This window comes from Centruroides sculpturatus, unplaced genomic scaffold (assembly GCF_000671375.1).
Source record: "Centruroides sculpturatus isolate CEXI.00-Female unplaced genomic scaffold, Cexi_2.0 scaffold156, whole genome shotgun sequence".
Classification (NCBI taxonomy): Eukaryota; Metazoa; Arthropoda; class Arachnida; order Scorpiones; family Buthidae; genus Centruroides; species Centruroides sculpturatus.
The window spans coordinates 696065-723156 of NW_019384398.1; the positions used below are offsets into that span (position 1 = coordinate 696065).

At 22.8% G+C, this 27092-nt stretch overlaps 1 protein-coding gene across 5 annotated transcripts in view; it reads left to right on the plus strand.

The window, feature by feature from the left end:
* Positions 1-27092, plus strand: part of LOC111618544 (bromodomain-containing protein 3-like) — a 110649-nt gene that overhangs the window by 72319 nt on the left and 11238 nt on the right. For 3 of the 5 annotated variants that reach the window (XM_023360099.1, XM_023360101.1, XM_023360103.1), the window contains exons 6-16: positions 1098-1179; positions 3209-3573; positions 4039-4224; positions 4375-4419; positions 4505-4594; positions 5379-5480; positions 7645-7773; positions 9460-9648; positions 9856-10255; positions 12348-12518; positions 17367-17492. In XM_023360099.1, coding sequence (XP_023215867.1) covers positions 1098-1179; positions 3209-3573; positions 4039-4224; positions 4375-4419; positions 4505-4594; positions 5379-5480; positions 7645-7773; positions 9460-9648; positions 9856-10255; positions 12348-12518; positions 17367-17492 — 1885 coding nt within the window. The remainder of the gene's footprint in view (positions 1-1097; positions 1180-3208; positions 3574-4038; positions 4225-4374; positions 4420-4504; positions 4595-5378; positions 5481-7644; positions 7774-9459; positions 9649-9855; positions 10256-12347; positions 12519-17366; positions 17493-27092) is intronic. The other 2 variants (XM_023360100.1, XM_023360102.1) reach the window with 2 other exon arrangements.

Sequence of the window (27092 nt, forward strand, 5' to 3'; positions counted from 1 at the left end):
TAGATAATAAAAACAGAAGTGTCAAATATTTTTATTAAAACTGAAAAAGTAGTTAACATCATTTATCTTTTAAATTATTACTCTACACTGCAATTTTTAAAGTATCATATTATAGCACTATACTGGTCAGTTTGGCAATTTGCTTCTTAACCCGTAATACCTAGAATGCATTAGCAATATTAATTGACAAAATGAAGTACATATATTTGAATGTGAGTGATTGCACCAGCCACTAAAATAATTACAGGATGCTGTATTATTTGGGCAAAAAACTTTTAAAATAGGAAAAAAGGGGAATTCAATTCGTCATAGAGCACTAAAAATTTAGTTGTGACACACAATGATTTGAGACTAAACAATCATTAATGTGCTAATTTTTGCATTTGAAGTCAAAATTTAAAAATTATGGTAATTGACCAATAAAAACTGGTGTAATGTTTTCAGAATTACCATTTTATCAATAAAAAAGTTGGTAAATAAATTTGCAGCCCCTACCAATAACATTACTTAACATATTAATTTCATTATTATGTTTACTGTATTGAATTTATTTTAATAAGTATTTAGGTCTGGGCTTTCACATTGACTGGAAACAAACTGATAATGAAAACTGAAAAATTAAATAATTTTGTTTCAGCTGAGCATCACGTTAACTGAAAACAAAAAACAGGTAATTTGTAACACACTGCAGCAATTGCCAAAACCAATTTTTCAAAAATGAAGGAAGTTCTAATCACTTCGGTATTCGTGTTGATTATAAGTAACCTCCTTAATTCAATATTATGTTTTCTTTTGTTACTTATTTTTCATAATATTGAGACAAGGTCAATGAGAACTTCTCCATTTTGCTGACATCACTTATGAAATGATTTGTTATTGGTTAAATTACAACTGAAAAGCTGAACAGCAATAGAAAAGTTAAATATTTTCAACTTTGTTTTCAAGTCCAAGTTTTCTCCTGAACTGTACAAGCATAAAAACTAGAAGCTTTTCAGTTTTCTGTTTCAGTTGTATTTTCAGAATGTTGAGCTCAGGCCTTATCTAGAATAAGTGTTTTTAATTATGAAATTAAAAAAAAATAACAACTTTTTTAACAGGAGATTGAAATACCTTTGCCACCATCTAAGTTGTCAGGTATGAAAGGTAAAGGAAAGAAGAAAGGTGGTGGACGAGGAAGAGGTATTTGTATAAACTTGATTAACAATATTGACTATATAATGATTTAATAAATAGTTTTAAGTAATTTAAATTTTTAAATGTCGTGATGAGATGATTACAGTAATAACATGAAAGAGGTTATCGTTTTAAAATTGATCTGGTATATTTTCATTTCTAAAGTATGATTTTAAACTATTAACTTCCATTATATGACATTCAGAAAAATCATTATTACATTAATTTTAAAATGGAATGTTTATTAAAAGCTATATAAAAAAGATCATAATCAGAATTGCTAAGTTGATTATAGTAAGTTTTAATATGGTCAAGTTGATATATAATATACTGTTCAATGAAAAAATTAACAAAATGTTAAATTATTACTCAATTTTAAAGTCATATATGCTTTCTGCATTTTGATAAATCATTTACATAATGATATAACTTGAGTTTTTAATATGTAGACAAATATTATAATAATAACCTTGCAATAATGCCTAACAAAATTCCAATAATCTGGCAAAAAATAAAATATATAAGTAAATAAATGATGAAAGAAATGCAGAAAAGACTGCCAGTTGCATTAGCTGAACAATTATAACAAGCAGTTTATTAATGTAAACTATCTATTGACTAGTAAATTATTCCGTATTCCTTTTTTATTAAATTCTTTTTGTATCAAACTTTGTTAGATTTTTCAAGTTTTTACAATTATTTAGTGTATTTTGATTTGCAAGAAATATTTTTTGGTATTTTAACTCTGCTTATCATCATGTTGTATAGTTTCGATAATATTTAGCATGAATATCTATTGACAGGAGGTTCTTTGATAATATTTCTGTGGCTGCTGCACTTATATGAAAATACGACATGAATATTTTGCAGTAGTATCCCTATTCCTTTGCATTTAAATGACAGACATTTCAATGATACTTAGTGATTGATAAGCTGAAAAATTGGTTATTTGATTGGAGATTTCACCTGGTAACAAAGATATTTTCTTTGTGGCCACATTTGAAAATCTCTGCTCTAGACTGTTTACTTGTGCTGTTTTTGAAGGTTTTTTTTATAAGAAACACTACATTTTGAAACATCAAGATGAAGTTTAAATGTTACAAATTTAAATTATATAAATGTTTATATCTTTTTTTTTAGAATATTTATTTTGTGATTTTTATCGTTTTTCTTGTTTGTCTTCTAATGGAATTATTGTTTTCATTATAGTACTATTATTTTATTATTTATTCTTTCTTTCTTTTATTATTTGATATTATGTATTTGCATAAAGTAAAATAGCATAAAATAAAGTGAGATTCATAAAATTATGAAATAATATTAATATAACAAGGCATTGTATTAAAATGAAAAGTAAGTTGAAACAAAAGATAATATTACAGAATGTTGGTTGATTGTTTTTCCTGCTTTACTAAACTATTTCTTACTGGTTAGTTTATGAATATGAAATTGCACCATATTAAATAAAAATTGAATATATATAAGAAAACTTTTTGTAAGATTTATTTGCTGAATTTTTTATTTTTTCCTATACATTTATATTATGCTTTAAAGAGAAATATTTATGGTATGAGATACTCTCAAAATTTGTTTGATGTTTAGTTTTATTGTGCTTGACTATTTTGTTTAATGTTTCTTCAGCTTTTGTTTATTTATCTTTTAAATTATTACTCTACACTGCAATTTTTAAAGTATCATATTATAGCACTATACTGGTCAGTTTGGCAATTTGCTTCTTAACCCGTAATACCTAGAATGCATTAGCAATATTAATTGACAAAATGAAGTACATATATTTGAATGTGAGTGATTGCACCAGCCACTAAAATAATTACAGGATGCTGTATTATTTGGGCAAAAAACTTTTAAAATAGGAAAAAAGGGGAATTCAATNTATTTTTTTTTATAACAATGTAACATTGATTTTTAAAATAGATTTATTGATGCAGAATTAATTAGTTTTTTTAGTTTAAATATAAGAAATTTAAAAATTCTCTTAAGAATTATATTAATATTGTTTGTTTTTTATTTATAGCAGCAGCTAGTACAACTACAAGTATGGCAAATTCAATTTCTGCACCTGGATCAATCCCCAATTCCAATCCTGTCATTCCATCAATTCCTAGTATACAAACATCACTACCTCCTCCAATGAGTACAGTTGCTCCTAGGAGTATACCCGGTAGTACTAATACTCCAACTACTCTTACAGCATCAACTTATACTGTTTCTCAAAATACCCAGCAGATAGTTAAATCAAATAACTATGCAGGTATGATAGACTCTCCATTGGCAGCATCACCAGCAACTGGAAACACCAGTCAAGATAGTCAACTAATTCAGTCATTAAGCAACACTCCAAACACATCAAGTAGTATGGTCCAAACGGCACCTGCGAAGGTATTTTTAACGATTATTTTAGGAAGAATTTATTAAATATTTAAAAGCTATATGATGATTAACAGAATTCAATTAGTAATGTTAATAAATAAATAATAGGAAGATCTTTTCTAATCATTAGTAAAATCAAAGTTTTGATACAATAGATTTTATTACAAAACTTAAATTTTCAAAGAAATATAATATAATATCAGGTTTTATAGAAATTAATTAATAACAGTCAAAGAAACACATCATCATTGTTACAGCAGCATCAATATTTTTTATATTGTTGCTGCTGTAACAATGATGATGTGTTTCTTTGTTATTGTTGTTATTTTTATTTTTTAAGCATTTTATGGTAGATTTTATTTAATTTGATACAAATTTTCTGATATCAATGCAAATAATTTTACTGATGTGTTGTCATTTATTTTCGCAATCTTTATTTGACAATTAATAAATGTAATTTATTTATTATTTTAGATGAAAAAAGGAGTGAAAAGAAAAGCAGACACGACTACGCCAACAACAAACTCAGGTTATGATTCTGTATATCAGCTTCCACCTACGGCCACCACCCCTCCACCTGATGCAAAAATGCAGAAAATTTCAAGGAGGGAAAGTGGAAGACCAATTAAAAAGCCATCTAAAGATTTACCAGATACTCAAGTAAGTTAAAATTATATTGTATAATTGTTTAAATTTAAAATGTGTCTAATTTTTAAATTTTATTATATGTATATTTTACGGAATTATTTGATAGTTAAGTAAATGTGTAGAAATTAAAAAAGTAATTTTTTTTCTGTACAAAATATACAGATAGACTTAACTGTTCGGGGTAATAAAAGTGGAGTCAAAGAACAGGTAAGATTCTGTATAAAAAGAATTTATAACATTTTCTTTTACTTTATTGAATATAATTATAATGGCATGTTGTTATTTATAATAGCATCCTGCAAAAACGAAAAAGGGAAGATTAACAGAACAAATGAAATACTGTAGCAGTATTTTAAAAGAATTATTTGCCAAAAAGCATGCTGTAAGTAACATAATTAAATTAATCTTGTCATTTTAATCATTACTGTGTATTGTTTAAGACAAAGTTCAGATAAAAGATAGTGCAACTTGATAGAAAAAATCATTTTGTTTACTTACCTTCCATATTACTAAAAATTGTTTTATAATTTAAAGCTATTTTTATATTAAAAAAACAAAAATATAAGAATATACCATATTATGTTTATCACTCCTGTAAAGTAATTTAGTTAGATCATTTGAAAATTTTTTAAATAAATGAGTTTATTTAAAAATACTCCTCAAGCGAGAGTGGAAAATTTTATGGAAAAAGTATCTAAAAGTGTAAAAGTTTAGGATTAGTAATTTTTAATCAAATGCCTAGTTGTTGATGAAAAACATTTGGACTAGAAGCTGTCAAAACAGTGACAGTGCCAAGTGTCTTACCTTGTTCAAAGTTTCAGGTCTGGCTAACAGGGAATCTTAGCTATGTAGAAACATGTATCTATGGGCAACTGAACTGAGTTGGACTGATCAGAAAAACTTATAAAATTAATTATATGTGTACATTTTAATAAATTTAAGAAAAGATGGTAAAAATAATTATAATATAGATTTACAAATTTGGAATCTAATTTTTGTTATTGAATATATTGAAAGAATTCTTTAAAGGAATTTTGTTTTGTTGTTTTAAAAAGTAATAAACATTACTTTTTTCCTTATTTTAAGAATACATATAAAAAATCTTTGAATTAAAATGTTTTTTTTTTAATTTGGATAATAATTTTTTTATATTATCCTCTTATTAGGGATATGCTTGGCCATTTTATAAACCAGTAGATGCTTTTCGATTAGGACTTCATGATTACCACGATATTATTAAACATCCCATGGATCTAGGAACCGTGAAAGTATGTGTGATTAATTTTTTTGTTAATTTAGTTATTCATCTTTTAAATATGATGATAAATTATTAATATCACATATTGTTAATTGTAACATTTATTTATGTTAAACTAAATGAATAAATGTTTAAGCAGATTAGTAAATAAATATTCAGTAATCTCTTAAAATGGTGTTTGAAGTTAAATATAAATGCAATATTCCATACAGGTTACAGATAGGCTATGTTAAGATTGTTAAAATAATCTAATCAAATGATTAATTTTGTATAAGACTATTATCCAAAAATATTCAGGTGTATATTATTTAATTAAAGGCTTTGATAAAATACCGTATATCTGTGCAGATAAGACGAGGTATAAATTTTCGTCAAAGTTTTATCATTATATCTGTCCTATAAGACGACCCCCAAACTATCAACGGCCTATGAATTTAGTTTAGATCAGCAATCGTCACCTGGATAATAATACTGTATAGCTTATATGGAATTATGTCCTATTCACAAAAACATCGTATGGACTATTCTATTTTGTGGACATAGCCTACTGTCTAATTAATTACAGTTTTTCCATTTTTTAATAAAGATATTAATTTATATAAATTTCAATCTAATTTTTTTTTGTATCTATCCTATAAGACTACCCCAGATTTGGGGGCTTTTTTATGATTCAACTAACGTCTTATCTGTGCAGATATATGGTAAGTTTGCTATGAAATTTCATATAAGAACATTATTAACGAAGACAAAGGATTCTACCAAAAATTCCACCAAAAAGTTTAAAAGAAATGAAAAATGCTTTAACTCATTAAAGCATAAAACATTTTCAGTTGTTATCGTTATGCTATATGTTAGAATTGAAAAATTACAAATTTTATATATAAACAAAGTTTATGTGAATAAAAAAATATTTGGAATTTTAAACATTGTACTACTAAAATTAAAACTGTGTACATTTATCCCCCATGTAACATGGAATTAGGTTCTGAAAAAATGTTGTGTTATCCAAATCTGTGCTATACAAAATAAAGGACTAATACAAAACATAGGGTTAGTTCCAAAAGTTAGCAAAACTGTACTATTTTTTTTTTGTAATTAAGAGAAATATGATTATTAAAGCAATTAATAATTAACTAAAACTAACAATCAGAATCAAAAGTATTGCACATTAATATTAATTTTTTATCACTTCTAAACACCATTAAACAAGGACATTTTCTTTTTGACAAAATATCATCATATTCTGAGCTTTCCTGTTGACCTAATCTCAATTATCAGCAACATCTTGAATTTTTTGTATTTTCTTCACAAAATCTGATATATTCATTTGCTTGCATTTGCCTATCTTTACAAATTAAATCTTTTTATATAGTAATTTTTAATTAAATCTGTAAAACAAACTACAGCAACGGTCTTTTGGGTTTATTTAAAGCACTATCACCAACAATGGCAACACCTGGTTTATAGGAAGATAAGACAAGAAATAATAAATATTGTACGGTCATTTTTCATTTAAGAAAACTGGGCAAAAGGCACAAAACATTGAAAATTTCAATATTTTAAAATCCATGGGAAAATATGAGCTGACATACATGCTTGTTTAAATAAAAAATATCAAATGATGGGGTTTGCTCTTTAAAATTGTGATGTTTTGTGCAGGGATGTTCTTGGACCATGTTGTACGGGGGATATATCCAATTCTCATGTCATAACGTGTTGTAACTCATACAATTTTCTTGTACATGTTACAACACAGCTTGAGAATTTACCTATATATTACAAATATCAAAATTTTTCCTTTAAATTATAGCCGAGAGTAGCAGTTTTAATGAAGCTAGGTTTAACTATAAAGCTAAAGCTGAATTAGAAATACAGTACATATAAAAATTGATATATTAATAATAAAGTATAATAAGATTGATTTACTCACATAAAAAGCTTAATATTAAAGTTATTATTATCATTTTTGGTGATAATAGTAAAAAAAGATTGGATAGAATACCTGATCACCAAAAATGATAATGGATTCTACTAGATACAAAGCAAACAATAATAAATTAAAGTTACTATATTTATTTTGATGAATATCATTTAAGTATATAAATAATTGATCAATTTTATTAATATTCATATACTGATGTGTGTATTGAAAATTATTTATTTTTTTCCACAAGGAAAAAATGGATAATAGAGAATATAACTCCCATTATGACTTTGCTACTGATGTAAGATTAATATTTACAAATTGTTATAAATATAACCCTGCTGATCATGAAGTTGTTGCAATGGCAAGAAAATTACAGGTAAATTGGAATTATTTTGCATACTTTGTAGTAGAGCTCCGCAACTGGTGTTCTGTGACACAATGTCTCTGAGAGGAGGAAAAACACAGTTTGTGGTTGACACATGAATATGATAAATACATGTTGATTCCAGAAGGGATGATGATTTGCCTGTTGCATATTTATTACTGCTGATGTTTGTTACAGAAAAAATTCTAACAAGCTTCAAACTTTTAACATTTTTGCCTCACAGAATATGTGCACATGTAAATTTGGCAAGTCACCATCTCAATTTTGTGAAGCAACAAGATTCACCTGTAATGTGTACCTAAGATCAGACTCGAGACCCTGATCGTATGCTTTTCACACTAGGAATGCATGATACTTTGTCTAGGGTTGTTTCTGGGTTGTTAAGAAATAAAATCAAAATAAAAAAAATCCATTATAAACTAATTTTAAAAATTTTTATATGATCACAAGTTAAAAAAACAGTAAATCAGTGTTTTTTTAATATACCGTATGTTGTAATTCCTATATTTTATGTATATATTTACTTGTGTGTCACAGCATTTAGTAAATATGTAGGTATACCATAAGAAAAGGTTGCGGAGCATTGCTTTATAGTTGTTAAAACTTTGTTTTCTATCCACTGTTTATTTTCTGTTGCATAAAAATTTCTAAATAATTTGTTGATTATTAGAAACAAATAATTTTTACTAAATTTTAATTTGAATATCACTTTAAACTCCTCATTTGAAAGCATAATGAAATTAACCTTCTATCATTTCATAAGCAACATAACTAATAATCTGAAGGAGATTGATGCAACACGCAAATGTTCAAAATTATGTGATATGACATGTGGTTCTTTAATAACTACTTTAAAAATCTGTTTTTAATTATAAAAAATTATATCCAAAAACATATCTATATAAAAACAGTCTACTCATTTCAATTTTATACCCTAGAACAATCATTTAAAAAAATAGTCATGACTTTTCTGTTTTTTTTTTATTGTAAAATAATTTTAAAACTTAATATATAAAATATTATCTTTTAAAAAAAATCAAGGAGTCTTGTTTTCATTTTTAAATTAAACAGTCATGAGCAACCTGCTGGTCTCTGACTTTCTGTGGCCTGCATGCTATCAAGATCTTTATGCATATTTACATCAAATGATTTACATTAAATCCATTTGTCCAGTGAACAAGTCTTAAAGCAACAAGTGATGAACTTGAAGAATAGTTATATATAATAATTTTTTTTTTCCCTTAAAAATTGTTTCCTTAACAAGTTAGATTTAGCAATAGCAGCTGATTTTTATGTAAATTTTACATAAAATCAGATGTTATTGACAATTGTTTTCGATATTTTGGCCTAATATCTCATCAAAACAACTTTGCTTGACTGTTTATTAAAGAAATTTTACTTTTACCTGTGCAAGGGTTATGCAATTTTTTGGACAGATGAAATCATTTTAGTATTTTCAGTTAAATACATTAAATTCAAAATATCTTTTTAAGCACAAGTTCAATAAATAGTAGTACAATTTTAAAGTATAATTAATATTTTAAAACTACTTTTCAAATGCTTTTTAACATAAATAAGAATTTTAACTTTTAAATAATTTTTTACATTTAAATATTGCAATCAATAATTTAACTTTGTGAATTATTTAATATTAAAAAAAATGTATATCTTTTAAAGGATGTTTTCGAAATGCGTTACGCAAAGATGCCAGATGAACCTTCAGTAGAGCCAATTGTTCCAATCAATGATAAAGTGGAAGATACAAGTAGTAGTAGTTCATCCTCCTCTTCTGAAAGTTCATCTAGCAGTGGTTCTGAAGATAGCGAAGATGAGAGAGAAAGGAAATTGCAACAATTACAAGAACAGGTAATAGAATATAGCTTGTTTTATTTACATAAGATTTTGATATAATAATAGATCTCTGTACCTTTTTCAAAATCATCTTATGATGATAAACCATGCGCGTCAACTGACTTTAAAATGAAGTTGCTATAATCTGAATGAGAATGATAAAATAACTTTCTAAATCACAAATTAGTCGATGTTATAGAATAAAATATTTTTATTTTATAGTTGCGAAAAGTTACCGAAGAAATTTCTGTATTGGCTGGACAGACAAGTAGGAAAAAAGATAAAAAGAAAAGAAAGAAAAAGAAAAAAGAGAAGGAAGAAGTTAAAGAAACTAAACAGGAGATAGATGTCTTGCCTGTTGATTCAGCTGTTGCCACTCCTCAACCTGCAGCAGTGCCCTCAAAAACTCAAAAACCTGTGAAAAACAAAAACAACACAACCCCTGCCAAAATGCCTAATCAGACAAAACAGCCAGGACAAACAAAACGACAAAGATCAAATGGAAAATCTTCCAAAAAAAGTAAATCTGTTTCTGCTTTTGATAGTGAAGACGAAGATAATGCAAAACCTATGTCCTATGATGAGAAAAGACAGCTTAGTTTAGATATAAACAAACTACCTGGTATGAGTATTATTTAATTAACTTTAATTATAGTTTTGTTGTTTTGTTAGTTAATTAACAAAGTATATATATATATATATATAGTCTAAGAATTAATTTAAATTACTTGTATGAGTGTGGACATACTAAAATAGTTATGTCAGTTAACTTTTATTGTCATGCTTTATTATAGTCTATTTTAGATATTAGACAGATAAAATAAGTAAAAATGTTTTAATTTTGTTAGCAAATAGTAAACTCCATATTGAAAAGTAAAGAAAAATCTGCTACAATATTTAGTTTAATATTTCAGTAAAGTCTAGCAATATAGATTGAGCCTAATTCTTGAAAATGTTATATTGATAAATTACAGTATACCCTTAGTTATCTGGTTTGCTAATTATTCATGCGTGCTTACTTCTCAATAAGAATTTTTGTTGGGAATAAAAATATTAGCATTAAAATTAAAAAAAAAAAAAAAAAACTGCATTGTTAACATTTGGTATTTAAAATGGTATGATGAGTGTCAGAGCTACTTTCATAACATCAAGGCAAAAATTAAATGGTTTAACAAGTATAGTAGGTGCAATTAATTCTTGAACAATGCAACTTATGTGTATACTCTAGTTTTTTTTTTCCCCCATTAAATAAGTTGCAAAATTGTTTGAAGAAAATATTTTGAATAATTTTTTTTATCAATAAATCATTAATATCACAAAATTTATGGTGTTTTAGACAATATCTAGCTGACAATCTGTCATTCTCTGTGAATAATATAAGAAATTGATAGTGAACTGTGAGGTGCTAGTTCAATAAATTTTTGTGAATATTCTGTTCAAATCGAAATTCTTATTCAACTCTGATTGCATCTAAAGCTTATTAATTAACTATCATTCTCAAAATGTATTTTATTCATAATATATAAACTATGATGTTAAATTTAATATGAAATTAAAAAAAACTAAAAAGAAAAAGCGACTATACGTTGTAAAACAACTTGCAGATTATCTGTGTTTATAAATTGTTTGCATTTGTATAGGAACATTATGAAGATTGTTTCTTAGATCTGTGAATTAGTATATCTATTTTTTATTCCAATTTGAAGAGTGTTAATATATTTTGGAAGTCTTCATTTTTCAGTTAATTGTTAGAACAGTGTCCCTCAGAGTGAGTAAAAAATGCTGCAAATGAAAATTAGTATCTAAATAGTTAATTTTAGATAATGTGCAGTAGAAACTCTATTATCCAAGGGCTTTATGGATGTGAGAGTGAATGGCTAACAGAATTCCTCTTTACCACTACCAAAAAATTAATTTAAAATCAACAATTAGTACACAATCCTACACATAGTGTACCATCAACCAACTGTTTATTTACTGTACAGTGCAGTATTTATATGCAATGTAGTACCTTTTAGCTAGCATACAGTATAGATATAGAGCAGGGGTGGGCAAGCAAGAGTTCAGTGGGAGCCAAAATGTAGGTTTTGCAAATTGCATGGGAGCCGCAGTTCTGTACTTTTTTTATTATGTACTGCAGTTCTGTACTGCAATTTTATTATATAATATAATTATAATATAAAACAAATATTGGATTTTTTTAATAAACATATTTTCACAAAATTGTGGAAATAAAATTGTAAAAATAATAATAAAAAGCAGAAATTAACACTTTCAGCAAGAGCCGCATGTAACTCAAAAAGAACTGCATGCAGTTCTATAGAGGCTTCCATATAGTAAAATTCAGTACAGTATATACTTTCAGGCAGTAACAAAAAAGAAAACATAAAGTAACTCTATTCTATGCCCTAAAGCTGAATTTAGCGCTGTAATGGTTTAGAGTGGTGTATAATTGAGTTTTTACCATATGTGTGCATATATGTGGGATAATTGTAATAAAATCTCACACTCGTAGATCTGTTGACATTGTTAACTGCAAATTTATGTAAGAAGTCAGATGTGGAGGGAGGCTTATTTAATGTGCCAGTGATGCCAAGAATTGCATCTTCTATACAAAAATTGTAAATTTGATTAAGATATTATAGTTAGTTTATCACAAAGCATTTTTTGATATCTGTTTATGAATTTTTATTTATGATTTCTCTTTGTTTCAGGTGATAAACTTGGAAGGGTTGTGCACATTATTCAGTCAAGGGAGCCGTCATTGCGTGATTCGAATCCCGATGAAATAGAGATAGATTTTGAAACATTAAAGCCATCTACATTAAGAGAACTGGAATCATATGTTGCTTCTTGCTTAAGGAAGAAACCCAGAAAACCTTATCGTAAGTATTTGTAGGAGGAAAGCCATTTTGAAATTGTCATATACTGAAAAGTTACAGAATAAAATAGTTTATGATCAAGAATAATAATGTTGAAATAATGAAACATTTTCGATTTTATTAAGATTTCTATTGGTATTAAAGTTAATACTTAGTGAATTTAGATATATATTGCTATTGAAATATGGTAACTTTTGCTATTATTAATATACATAAAGTCCTTATCACATTTTATATGAATAATTTTTCTCTCATTCCATTTACTTAAATCTTAGTGGTTTAATTGACATAAAATTATCATTATTTATTTAAGTTTGAAATATATAATCAGTGGCATTTAGATTAACTTAATTAAATTTTAATACTAGTAAAAGTATATTTCATTAGCCAATTAAAATTTGATTTAATCATTATATATTTCTGTAAATTCCTAGTGAATATAGTTTTTAAAATTTAAAAAAAGGCTGTAGATTAGTAGAAAATTGAAATAAGGATTTAACTTAATTTATAAAATTAAAACCATATCACATTAGTGTGATTTTTGTGCAGAAATTAAGCTACTAAAGAACAGAAAATAATACTGATGTCAAAATTATACTCTGTAAAATGAAAATAAAGGAATTGGTCATTTTTAAAAATGATCATTTTAGAGGGCCTATTAATTTTTTTTGTGTAATTCATTTATAGTAAAATATCAGCATAAAATTAAGTGATAGATGGTTATAGATGTAAGAAACAAAATATAATAGCAATATATTAGTGTAAAAATATATAGTGTTTTTCAAAAGAAATGCACTATAGGAAATTGTGTGGAGAAGCTTGTAGGCAAAGCATCAGAGATGAGTTTATAGTATATTGGTTATATGATACATCATTCTGGGTGTTCAATATTGCAAAATGGTACTAAAACTAAATTTTTAAAGTTTTATATAATGCGTTGACTGCCAAGGTTTCAGGATTTCAATGTAAAAGCTTAATTTAATTACATTATATTATTAAAAGCTCTAATTATAGTACATAGTAATCATCAAAAAGCATATAGAATGTGTTTTTGTTTAAAAAAAGATCTTACAAATTATCTAATTATCTTACGAATTTGCTAAAGCCAAACTACGAGTTTATTTGTTCACAGACACAATTTGACCTGTCGCTTCACAACAGCCGAGCGTCTAAATTCGTTAGTAATAAATCAGATATAAAGTCGAGTGCATCATATTTATGTCTTTCTTGAGTATGTTGTTTTATAATTATTTTTATAATCAAATTATAAATACCCCAACATGGATAAGAAAAGGCCATTGACTGAAAAACAACTTGAGTATTACGGTAATCTAAGTGATTCAGAATCCGACAAACTGAATATAATTTGAGATTACAATCAAAGAATGTCTGGCATTGACTGATCAGATCATATGCTATCATACTACACAGATCTGAGAAAGACTATTAGATGGCCCAAAAAGGTTGCATTACATATAGAGTATATATATACACAATGCACACAAACTTTTTCAAAAAGCAACTTCTTCTAAAGTAAAACTTATAAAGTTTAGAGAAGCATTTGTCAATGCATTGATTGGAGAAGAGATGCAACCAGTTTCAAAAAAAATTATATTGCAACAGCTTCATTATTTACAGAGTATCCACCTACCCAAAAAAAAAAAAAAAAAAAAAAAAAAAAAAAAAAAAAAAAAAAAAAAAAAAAAAAAAAAAAAAAAAAAAAAAAAAAAAAAAAAAAAAAAAAAAAAAAAAAAAAAAAAAAAAAAAAAAAAAAAAAAAAAAAAAAAAAAAAAAAAAAAAAAAAAAAAAAAAAAAAAAAAAAAAAAAAAAAAAAAAAAAAAAAAAAAAAAAAAAAAAAAAAAAAAAAAAAAAAAAAAAAAAAAAAAAAAAAAAAAAAAAAAAAAAAAAAAAAAAAAAAAAAAAAAAAAAAAAAAAAAAAAAAAAAAAAAAAAAAAAAAAAAAAAAAAAAAAAAAAAAAAAAAAAAAAAAAAAAAAAAAAAAAAAAAAAAAAAAAAAAAAAAAAAAAAAAAAAAAAAAAAAAAAAAAAAAAAAAAAAAAAAAAAAAAAAAAAAAAAAAAAAAAAAAAAAAAAAAAAAAAAAAAAAAAAAAAAAAAAAAAAAAAAAAAAAAAAAAAAAAAAAAAAAAAAAAAAAAAAAAAAAAAAAAAAAAAAAAAAAAAAAAAAAAAAAAAAAAAAAAAAAAAAAAAAAAAAAAAAAAAAAAAAAAAAAAAAAAAAAAAAAAAAAAAAAAAAAAAAAAAAAAAAAAAAAAAAAAAAAAAAAAAAAAAAAAAAAAAAAAAAAAAAAAAAAAAAAAAAAAAAAAAAAAAAAAAAAAAAAAAAAAAAAAAAAAAAAAAAAAAAAAAAAAAAAAAAAAAAAAAAAAAAAAAAAAAAAAAAAAAAAAAAAAAAAAAAAAAAAAAAAAAAAAAAAAAAAAAAAAAAAAAAAAAAAAAAAAAAAAAAAAAAAAAAAAAAAAAAAAAAAAAAAAAAAAAAAAAAAAAAAAAAAAAAAAAAAAAAAAAAAAAAAAAAAAAAAAAAAAAAAAAAAAAAAAAAAAAAAAAAAAAAAAAAAAAAAAAAAAAAAAAAAAAAAAAAAAAAAAAAAAAAAAAAAAAAAAAAAAAAAAAAAAAAAAAAAAAAAAAAAAAAAAAAAAAAAAAAAAAAAAAAAAAAAAAAAAAAAAAAAAAAAAAAAAAAAAAAAAAAAAAAAAAAAAAAAAAAAAAAAAAAAAAAAAAAAAAAAAAAAAAAAAAAAAAAAAAAAAAAAAAAAAAAAAAAAAAAAAAAAAAAAAAAAAAAAAAAAAAAAAAAAAAAAAAAAAAAAAAAAAAAAAAAAAAAAAAAAAAAAAAAAAAAAAAAAAAAAAAAAAAAAAAAAAAAAAAAAAAAAAAAAAAAAAAAAAAAAAAAAAAAAAAAAAAAAAAAAAAAAAAAAAAAAAAAAAAAAAAAAAAAAAAAAAAAAAAAAAAAAAAAAAAAAAAAAAAAAAAAAAAAAAAAAAAAAAAANAAAAAAAAAAAAAAAAAAAAAAAAAAAAAAAAAAAACAGTATCTGACAAAGCCATGTTGAATTTGTACCAAAGCTGAAACACGCCGAGAAATGCATTATTTCTGTCCAATCTGTCCAGAGAAGCCAGACCTTTATGTGGAAGATTGTTTTAAAAATTATCACAAACAATAAAAATATGCTTTTGATTTTGAATAAACTTTTTATGATTATATTTTCTGTTCATGTGAGCCAACCTTGATTTTTGTTCTTGCCCCTGAGGCTATCTATCCATATTTATACTGATATACTACAAATTAAATCGTAGATGCACAAATATGGCAAGTAAAAAATTATGAGATAACTCGTAGGTGGTTTCCTAGGTAATAATGCAAACTACGAGTTGTCTTGTAGTTGGCAGTTAACTAACATAAAAAAACCAGTAATATGTCACATTCTAGTTATCATCTGCTTACTGAAGACAGAACTTGCATACTAATTAGTTACAGAACTGTGCAGCTGGATCTAAATTACTTGAAAGTGATTTGACCATCATATGAATTTTGTGCAATTAATTTCCATTTGGAGTATTGTAGACCCAAAATAATGCAACATGTAATCAATACCATATACGCCTGTCTCTGATGCTTTGTCTACAAGCTTTACACACAATCTCCTATGGTGTGTTTCTTTTGGAAAACAATGTATATAAAATACAAACTGAAAATTACTTCTGTTAGCTTTGGATATTTAAATCAATTTTAATACTTATTTTGGAGATAATATATACTTGAGACAATTATAGTTCAAAATTATAATATGTTAGCAACCTTAAATTTATTAAATTTTTAAACCAGCATTTGCTTTGTAACACTTTAAGATTGCTTTTTTATTTATTTTTTTTTACAAGAGACTGTTTCATTAGAGTGTAAATAAGTATGTAATACTGTATTTTACAGTTACTTTTCAGCCTAAGCATTCTACTTTGTAAGAGAACTAATTCTAATATTGAATTTTGGGAATATTATTATTATTCATCCTGATAAAAAAAAAGTATTAAGTAAATATGTTAACATAAGCACATATACATACATATATGTGCATATACTATTGTTTATAATTAAGTTGGTTAAAGGGCAAGCTAGTTGATTTATATTTCTTAATAAAGACACAGAAATTTATTCAGGTAAAATGTAAAATTAAGAGATTGTTTCATTCTCAAATTAAAGAGTATAAGTTTAAAGTAATTCTACACAACTTTATTAGCTAAATTCAGATTATGTGCCAAGCTAAGAACTTTCTTTTATTTAATACTTTTTTAATGAAACTTGTTTGTGACTCAGTGTATAAATTTTAAGAAATATTAATGCTTGCTTACCCATCTGACCAATATAATTTATGCATGTTATTCGTATAATTACAGAAATATTACTTTATTAATTATGTATAAAAACTTATAACAAAATGCTGTATGGTATCAGAGAACTATGTCAATATATTTTTATAATAATTTACTTTAAATGCTGTTACAGATATAACTTGATATTAAAGAGAAAATTATTACTTAATTGGAGTTTTAAAATCAATAATCAGGCTTGGAATGAACAAAATGCATATAAATTTAGTTAAAAAAGTGTAATAAAATTTAATTTTTATCGGAGGATTGAATTTTATTAAACTTTAAATATGTCATTTATTTTTTAAATGATAAATGACTTTTTATTAAATTATTTTTATATATATATATTTTTTATCCTAAATAATTTAGTGATTTGGATTTGCGTGAAATTTTTGAATAATTGATTTTCAGAGATTGCAAACTTTAAATTTTGAAAGACTTCTTTAGTTATTTAAGGTGTTGTTATAAATTCAATAATAGTGACAAAGAATAAAGGTCCTGGAAAATCAAAAGAAGAACAGGTGCGAGAGAGGAAACAGGAACTGGAAAAAAGGCTACAGGATGTTAGCGGTCAGCTAGGATCTTCGAAGAAATCTCAAAAGAAAGGTAAATTCTCTAAAAATAGAAGAATACGAAATTAGAAATAAGTAGCAATGATCATGTATTAAATAAACAAACTGTTTGTAAGAAAAATATATAAAAACAGAGTATTTTTAAAGGGGTGTTCCCCAGAATTTAAATAGTTTTTCAGACAAAACAGCAGAAATCAATAATAAAACAATAATTGTATGTTTTAGTTAAAATTTTAAATAAATGTAATATTAATTTAATAATTTAGTTATTAATGAGTCTATAGGATATTTATGCTTTAGAAAATTTTTTTTTATATTGAAGTGCTGCTCACATTTTACAAAAAATAATTAATTAAAAATTGCCTTACTAAAAAAAATAAATTAATTGAAATCTAAATGAATAACTGATTTTATTATTGTATAATCTGAATTAAAAGTATTAATTTTTAAGGAAGTTTGATAAATATCTTTTTTTAATTTGAAAATTTCAACTTAAATTTTCTACATTCATATACTGAAAAAGAAACTTAATTGAGTAACTTATAAAAAATATTCTTAAGAGTTTATGATAATGTATATTAGTATTATTATTTTAACTAAATAAAAAAAAATACATAATTAAAATATATAATGTTATATTTCAAAAATACAATGCAAATTTAAGTAGTATCAAATTGGTTTGATATTCACATTCCCTAACTCTTGCATTTCTTTGAAACTATTCACTTCCAAAATACCCTTAAAATGCTCATTATGCATTTTCAACAAAGTCCGTGGCAATAAAAATTTATTAAAATTTACTTAGAGATTATATTTTTATCAGTAATTGTTGTACTGTGTTTGGTTCTCAAAATTTTAGATTTATTATAGGATCTTCAAATTTTTAACACGTGTATAGACTAATAATTTGATAGATTTTGTAATGACATATTTATTTAAAACAATATAATTTGGCTAATAGTTACATATGCTATCATTTGTCCTTTTTCATCTACATAATTTAAATATAATTCTGTTTCTTTATAGTACAGAATAAAGGGATACATAATAAAGATCTAGTATTGAATACTGCAAAACAGTAGAAAAAACTTTATAAAAGAGCAATGTTACTATATTTTGCAATGTTCACATCTACTATTTCTTTAGCATACACAATTTATTTTTTTAAGCATTAAAATGCTTAATGCTAGCTTGTAAATGTGTGGTCTTTATTTGGTTTAAAAAAAATTATATGAAATAATTTTTTAAAATATATTTTATTGAGTTAGCATATGTTTGTAATTGTATTGAAGATCAGAATTTTGTGAAAGCTTAATAAAAGATAATGTAGATTAATATTAGTAATTTTATGAATTTCACATAGTTCTTAGTAAAAATCTTGCCAAACTTTAAATAAGTTCTATTTAAAGAAATAGAAAAATTGAAATTCTTGTCTTTTGGTAAAATAAATTCTTATAAACAATAGATACTTTGGGTTAATCCTCAAAATTTTTAGATGAATTATCTGTTATTTTCTAGTAAATTATTTATTTTTAATATGTAAAGAATAAGTAGAAAATAAATTATTCATAAATTTATAAAAAAATATTATAAATTAATTTTGTTTTTATTTAATTAGATATAAAGAACATCAAGAAATCATTTATGCACATTTACATGAGCGTGTTCAAGATTTATCCTAGAGTCTTGATTTATAATATTCCTACTCCATTTCTATAATGTTGATAGATCTATTGACTTATATTAATTGGTTAATCAATTTTCTTTTATAGGTATTGAAGAATAAGTTGGAATTAAAGAAGGATTTTATGCCAGTCTCTTGACAGAGTTCAAAGACTGTTTATTTTTCCCAAATCTTTGTTGGAGTTGGGTTTGAATATTATTCAGAAAATGAGATTTTTCTTTTGTTTTTTTTTTCTTTCTTTTTATTTTGATAATGTAGTCATTTGATTGATTATGAAGTATTTCTATTATTGATNAATAAAATAAAAAAACTCAGAATTTTAGATATAGAAGGAAACAAATTTTAAAAAAAATCAAGGAGTCTAATGACATTCTAATACAGCATGAATATTAGAAAATTTGCAAATAAAAAAAATAAAATAAAAAAACTCAGAATTTTAGATATAGAAGGAAACATCTTTTAAAAAAAATCAAGGAGTCTTGTTTTCATTTTTAAATTAAACAGTCATGAGCAACCTGCTGGTCTCTGACTTTCTGTGGCCTGCATGCTATCAAGATCTTTATGCATATTTACATCAAATGATTTACATTAAATCCATTTGTCCAGTGAACAAGTCTTAAAGCAACAAGTGATGAACTTGAAGAATAGTTATATATAATAATTTTTTTTTTCCCTTAAAAATTGTTTCCTTAACAAGTTAGATTTAGCAATAGCAGCTGATTTTTATGTAAATTTTACATAAAATCAGATGTTATTGACAATTGTTTTCGATATTTTGGCCTAATATCTCATCAAAACAACTTTGCTTGACTGTTTATTAAAGAAATTTTACTTTTACCTGTGCAAGGGTTATGCAATTTTTTGGACAGATGAAATCATTTTAGTATTTTCAGTTAAATACATTAAATTCAAAATATCTTTTTAAGCACAAGTTCAATAAATAGTAGTACAATTTTAAAGTATAATTAATATTTTAAAACTACTTTTCAAATGCTTTTTAACATAAATAAGAATTTTAACTTTTAAATAATTTTTTACATTTAAATATTGCAATCAATAATTTAACTTTGTGAATTATTTAATATTAAAAAAAATGTATATCTTTTAAAGGATGTTTTCGAAATGCGTTACGCAAAGATGCCAGATGAACCTTCAGTAGAGCCAATTGTTCCAATCAATGATAAAGTGGAAGATACAAGTAGTAGTAGTTCATCCTCCTCTTCTGAAAGTTCATCTAGCAGTGGTTCTGAAGATAGCGAAGATGAGAGAGAAAGGAAATTGCAACAATTACAAGAACAGGTAATAGAATATAGCTTGTTTTATTTACATAAGATTTTGATATAATAATAGATCTCTGTACCTTTTTCAAAATCATCTTATGATGATAAACCATGCGCGTCAACTGACTTTAAAATGAAGTTGCTATAATCTGAATGAGAATGATAAAATAACTTTCTAAATCACAAATTAGTCGATGTTATAGAATAAAATATTTTTATTTTATAGTTGCGAAAAGTTACCGAAGAAATTTCTGTATTGGCTGGACAGACAAGTAGGAAAAAAGATAAAAAGAAAAGAAAGAAAAAGAAAAAAGAGAAGGAAGAAGTTAAAGAAACTAAACAGGAGATAGATGTCTTGCCTGTTGATTCAGCTGTTGCCACTCCTCAACCTGCAGCAGTGCCCTCAAAAACTCAAAAACCTGTGAAAAACAAAAACAACACAACCCCTGCCAAAATGCCTAATCAGACAAAACAGCCAGGACAAACAAAACGACAAAGATCAAATGGAAAATCTTCCAAAAAAAGTAAATCTGTTTCTGCTTTTGATAGTGAAGACGAAGATAATGCAAAACCTATGTCCTATGATGAGAAAAGACAGCTTAGTTTAGATATAAACAAACTACCTGGTATGAGTATTATTTAATTAACTTTAATTATAGTTTTGTTGTTTTGTTAGTTAATTAACAAAGTATATATATATATATATATAGTCTAAGAATTAATTTAAATTACTTGTATGAGTGTGGACATACTAAAATAGTTATGTCAGTTAACTTTTATTGTCATGCTTTATTATAGTCTATTTTAGATATTAGACAGATAAAATAAGTAAAAATGTTTTAATTTTGTTAGCAAATAGTAAACTCCATATTGAAAAGTAAAGAAAAATCTGCTACAATATTTAGTTTAATATTTCAGTAAAGTCTAGCAATATAGATTGAGCCTAATTCTTGAAAATGTTATATTGATAAATTACAGTATACCCTTAGTTATCTGGTTTGCTAATTATTCATGCGTGCTTACTTCTCAATAAGAATTTTTGTTGGGAATAAAAATATTAGCATTAAAATTAAAAAAAAAAAAAAAAAACTGCATTGTTAACATTTGGTATTTAAAATGGTATGATGAGTGTCAGAGCTACTTTCATAACATCAAGGCAAAAATTAAATGGTTTAACAAGTATAGTAGGTGCAATTAATTCTTGAACAATGCAACTTATGTGTATACTCTAGTTTTTTTTTTCCCCCATTAAATAAGTTGCAAAATTGTTTGAAGAAAATATTTTGAATAATTTTTTTTATCAATAAATCATTAATATCACAAAATTTATGGTGTTTTAGACAATATCTAGCTGACAATCTGTCATTCTCTGTGAATAATATAAGAAATTGATAGTGAACTGTGAGGTGCTAGTTCAATAAATTTTTGTGAATATTCTGTTCAAATCGAAATTCTTATTCAACTCTGATTGCATCTAAAGCTTATTAATTAACTATCATTCTCAAAATGTATTTTATTCATAATATATAAACTATGATGTTAAATTTAATATGAAATTAAAAAAAACTAAAAAGAAAAAGCGACTATACGTTGTAAAACAACTTGCAGATTATCTGTGTTTATAAATTGTTTGCATTTGTATAGGAACATTATGAAGATTGTTTCTTAGATCTGTGAATTAGTATATCTATTTTTTATTCCAATTTGAAGAGTGTTAATATATTTTGGAAGTCTTCATTTTTCAGTTAATTGTTAGAACAGTGTCCCTCAGAGTGAGTAAAAAATGCTGCAAATGAAAATTAGTATCTAAATAGTTAATTTTAGATAATGTGCAGTAGAAACTCTATTATCCAAGGGCTTTATGGATGTGAGAGTGAATGGCTAACAGAATTCCTCTTTACCACTACCAAAAAATTAATTTAAAATCAACAATTAGTACACAATCCTACACATAGTGTACCATCAACCAACTGTTTATTTACTGTACAGTGCAGTATTTATATGCAATGTAGTACCTTTTAGCTAGCATACAGTATAGATATAGAGCAGGGGTGGGCAAGCAAGAGTTCAGTGGGAGCCAAAATGTAGGTTTTGCAAATTGCATGGGAGCCGCAGTTCTGTACTTTTTTTATTATGTACTGCAGTTCTGTACTGCAATTTTATTATATAATATAATTATAATATAAAACAAATATTGGATTTTTTTAATAAACATATTTTCACAAAATTGTGGAAATAAAATTGTAAAAATAATAATAAAAAGCAGAAATTAACACTTTCAGCAAGAGCCGCATGTAACTCAAAAAGAACTGCATGCAGTTCTATAGAGGCTTCCATATAGTAAAATTCAGTACAGTATATACTTTCAGGCAGTAACAAAAAAGAAAACATAAAGTAACTCTATTCTATGCCCTAAAGCTGAATTTAGCGCTGTAATGGTTTAGAGTGGTGTATAATTGAGTTTTTACCATATGTGTGCATATATGTGGGATAATTGTAATAAAATCTCACACTCGTAGATCTGTTGACATTGTTAACTGCAAATTTATGTAAGAAGTCAGATGTGGAGGGAGGCTTATTTAATGTGCCAGTGATGCCAAGAATTGCATCTTCTATACAAAAATTGTAAATTTGATTAAGATATTATAGTTAGTTTATCACAAAGCATTTTTTGATATCTGTTTATGAATTTTTATTTATGATTTCTCTTTGTTTCAGGTGATAAACTTGGAAGGGTTGTGCACATTATTCAGTCAAGGGAGCCGTCATTGCGTGATTCGAATCCCGATGAAATAGAGATAGATTTTGAAACATTAAAGCCATCTACATTAAGAGAACTGGAATCATATGTTGCTTCTTGCTTAAGGAAGAAACCCAGAAAACCTTATCGTAAGTATTTGTAGGAGGAAAGCCATTTTGAAATTGTCATATACTGAAAAGTTACAGAATAAAATAGTTTATGATCAAGAATAATAATGTTGAAATAATGAAACATTTTCGATTTTATTAAGATTTCTATTGGTATTAAAGTTAATACTTAGTGAATTTAGATATATATTGCTATTGAAATATGGTAACTTTTGCTATTATTAATATACATAAAGTCCTTATCACATTTTATATGAATAATTTTTCTCTCATTCCATTTACTTAAATCTTAGTGGTTTAATTGACATAAAATTATCATTATTTATTTAAGTTTGAAATATATAATCAGTGGCATTTAGATTAACTTAATTAAATTTTAATACTAGTAAAAGTATATTTCATTAGCCAATTAAAATTTGATTTAATCATTATATATTTCTGTAAATTCCTAGTGAATATAGTTTTTAAAATTTAAAAAAAGGCTGTAGATTAGTAGAAAATTGAAATAAGGATTTAACTTAATTTATAAAATTAAAACCATATCACATTAGTGTGATTTTTGTGCAGAAATTAAGCTACTAAAGAACAGAAAATAATACTGATGTCAAAATTATACTCTGTAAAATGAAAATAAAGGAATTGGTCATTTTTAAAAATGATCATTTTAGAGGGCCTATTAATTTTTTTTGTGTAATTCATTTATAGTAAAATATCAGCATAAAATTAAGTGATAGATGGTTATAGATGTAAGAAACAAAATATAATAGCAATATATTAGTGTAAAAATATATAGTGTTTTTCAAAAGAAATGCACTATAGGAAATTGTGTGGAGAAGCTTGTAGGCAAAGCATCAGAGATGAGTTTATAGTATATTGGTTATATGATACATCATTCTGGGTGTTCAATATTGCAAAATGGTACTAAAACTAAATTTTTAAAGTTTTATATAATGCGTTGACTGCCAAGGTTTCAGGATTTCAATGTAAAAGCTTAATTTAATTACATTATATTATTAAAAGCTCTAATTATAGTACATAGTAATCATCAAAAAGCATATAGAATGTGTTTTTGTTTAAAAAAAGATCTTACAAATTATCTAATTATCTTACGAATTTGCTAAAGCCAAACTACGAGTTTATTTGTTCACAGACACAATTTGACCTGTCGCTTCACAACAGCCGAGCGTCTAAATTCGTTAGTAATAAATCAGATATAAAGTCGAGTGCATCATATTTATGTCTTTCTTGAGTATGTTGTTTTATAATTATTTTTATAATCAAATTATAAATACCCCAACATGGATAAGAAAAGGCCATTGACTGAAAAACAACTTGAGTATTACGGTAATCTAAGTGATTCAGAATCCGACAAACTGAATATAATTTGAGATTACAATCAAAGAATGTCTGGCATTGACTGATCAGATCATATGCTATCATACTACACAGATCTGAGAAAGACTATTAGATGGCCCAAAAAGGTTGCATTACATATAGAGTATATATATACACAATGCACACAAACTTTTTCAAAAAGCAACTTCTTCTAAAATAAAACTTATAAAGTTTAGAGAAGCATTTGTCAATGCATTGATTGGAGAAGAGATGCAACCAGTTTCAAAAAAAATTATATTGCAACAGCTTCATTATTTACAGAGTATCCACCTACCCAAAAAAAAAAAAAAAAAAAAAAAAAAAAAAAAAAAAAAAAAAAAAAAAAAAAAAAAAAAAAAAAAAAAAAAAAAAAAAAAAAAAAAAAAAAAAAAAAAAAAAAAAAAAAAAAAAAAAAAAAAAAAAAAAAAAAAAAAAAAAAAAAAAAAAAAAAAAAAAAAAAAAAAAAAAAAAAAAAAAAAAAAAAAAAAAAAAAAAAAAAAAAAAAAAAAAAAAAAAAAAAAAAAAAAAAAAAAAAAAAAAAAAAAAAAAAAAAAAAAAAAAAAAAAAAAAAAAAAAAAAAAAAAAAAAAAAAAAAAAAAAAAAAAAAAAAAAAAAAAAAAAAAAAAAAAAAAAAAAAAAAAAAAAAAAAAAAAAAAAAAAAAAAAAAAAAAAAAAAAAAAAAAAAAAAAAAAAAAAAAAAAAAAAAAAAAAAAAAAAAAAAAAAAAAAAAAAAAAAAAAAAAAAAAAAAAAAAAAAAAAAAAAAAAAAAAAAAAAAAAAAAAAAAAAAAAAAAAAAAAAAAAAAAAAAAAAAAAAAAAAAAAAAAAAAAAAAAAAAAAAAAAAAAAAAAAAAAAAAAAAAAAAAAAAAAAAAAAAAAAAAAAAAAAAAAAAAAAAAAAAAAAAAAAAAAAAAAAAAAAAAAAAAAAAAAAAAAAAAAAAAAAAAAAAAAAAAAAAAAAAAAAAAAAAAAAAAAAAAAAAAAAAAAAAAAAAAAAAAAAAAAAAAAAAAAAAAAAAAAAAAAAAAAAAAAAAAAAAAAAAAAAAAAAAAAAAAAAAAAAAAAAAAAAAAAAAAAAAAAAAAAAAAAAAAAAAAAAAAAAAAAAAAAAAAAAAAAAAAAAAAAAAAAAAAAAAAAAAAAAAAAAAAAAAAAAAAAAAAAAAAAAAAAAAAAAAAAAAAAAAAAAAAAAAAAAAAAAAAAAAAAAAAAAAAAAAAAAAAAAAAAAAAAAAAAAAAAAAAAAAAAAAAAAAAAAAAAAAAAAAAAAAAAAAAAAAAAAAAAAAAAAAAAAAAAAAAAAAAAAAAAAAAAAAAAAAAAAAAAAAAAAAAAAAAAAAAAAAAAAAAAAAAAAAAAAAAAAAAAAAAAAAAAAAAAAAAAAAAAAAAAAAAAAAAAAAAAAAAAAAAAAAAAAAAAAAAAAAAAAAAAAAAAAAAAAAAAAAAAAAAAAAAAAAAAAAAAAAAAAAAAAAAAAAAAAAAAAAAAAAAAAAAAAAAAAAAAAAAAAAAAAAAAAAAAAAAAAAAAAAAAAAAAAAAAAAAAAAAAAAAAAAAAAAAAAAAAAAAAAAAAAAAAAAAAAAAAAAAAAAAAAAAAAAAAAAAAAAAAAAAAAAAAAAAAAAAAAAAAAAAAAAAAAAAAAAAAAAAAAAAAAAAAAAAAAAAAAAAAAAAAAAAAAAAAAAAAAAAAAAAAAAAAAAAAAAAAAAAAAAAAAAAAAAAAAAAAAAAAAAAAAAAAAAAAAAAAAAAAAAAAAAAAAAAAAAAAAAAAAAAAAAAAAAAAAAAAAAAAAAAAAAAAAAAAAAAAAAAAAAAAAAAAAAAAAAAAAAAAAAAAAAAAAAAAAAAAAAAAAAAAAAAAAAAAAAAAAAAAAAAAAAAAAAAAAAAAAAAAAAAAAAAAAAAAAAAAAAAAAAAAAAAAAAAAAAAAAAAAAAAAAAAAAAAAAAAAAAAAAAAAAAAAAAAAAAAAAAAAAAAAAAAAAAAAAAAAAAAAAAAAAAAAAAAAAAAAAAAAAAAAAAAAAAAAAAAAAAAAAAAAAAAAAAAAAAAAAAAAAAAAAAAAAAAAAAAAAAAAAAAAAAAAAAAAAAAAAAAAAAAAAAAAAAAAAAAAAAAAAAAAAAAAAAAAAAAAAAAAAAAAAAAAAAAAAAAAAAAAAAAAAAAAAAAAAAAAAAAAAAAAAAAAAAAAAAAAAAAAAAAAAAAAAAAAAAAAAAAAAAAAAAAAAAAAAAAAAAAAAAAAAAAAAAAAAAAAAAAAAAAAAAAAAAAAAAAAAAAAAAAAAAAAAAAAAAAAAAAAAAAAAAAAAAAAAAAAAAAAAAAAAAAAAAAAAAAAAAAAAAAAAAAAAAAAAAAAAAAAAAAAAAAAAAAAAAAAAAAAAAAAAAAAAAAAAAAAAAAAAAAAAAAAAAAAAAAAAAAAAAAAAAAAAAAAAAAAAAAAAAAAAAAAAAA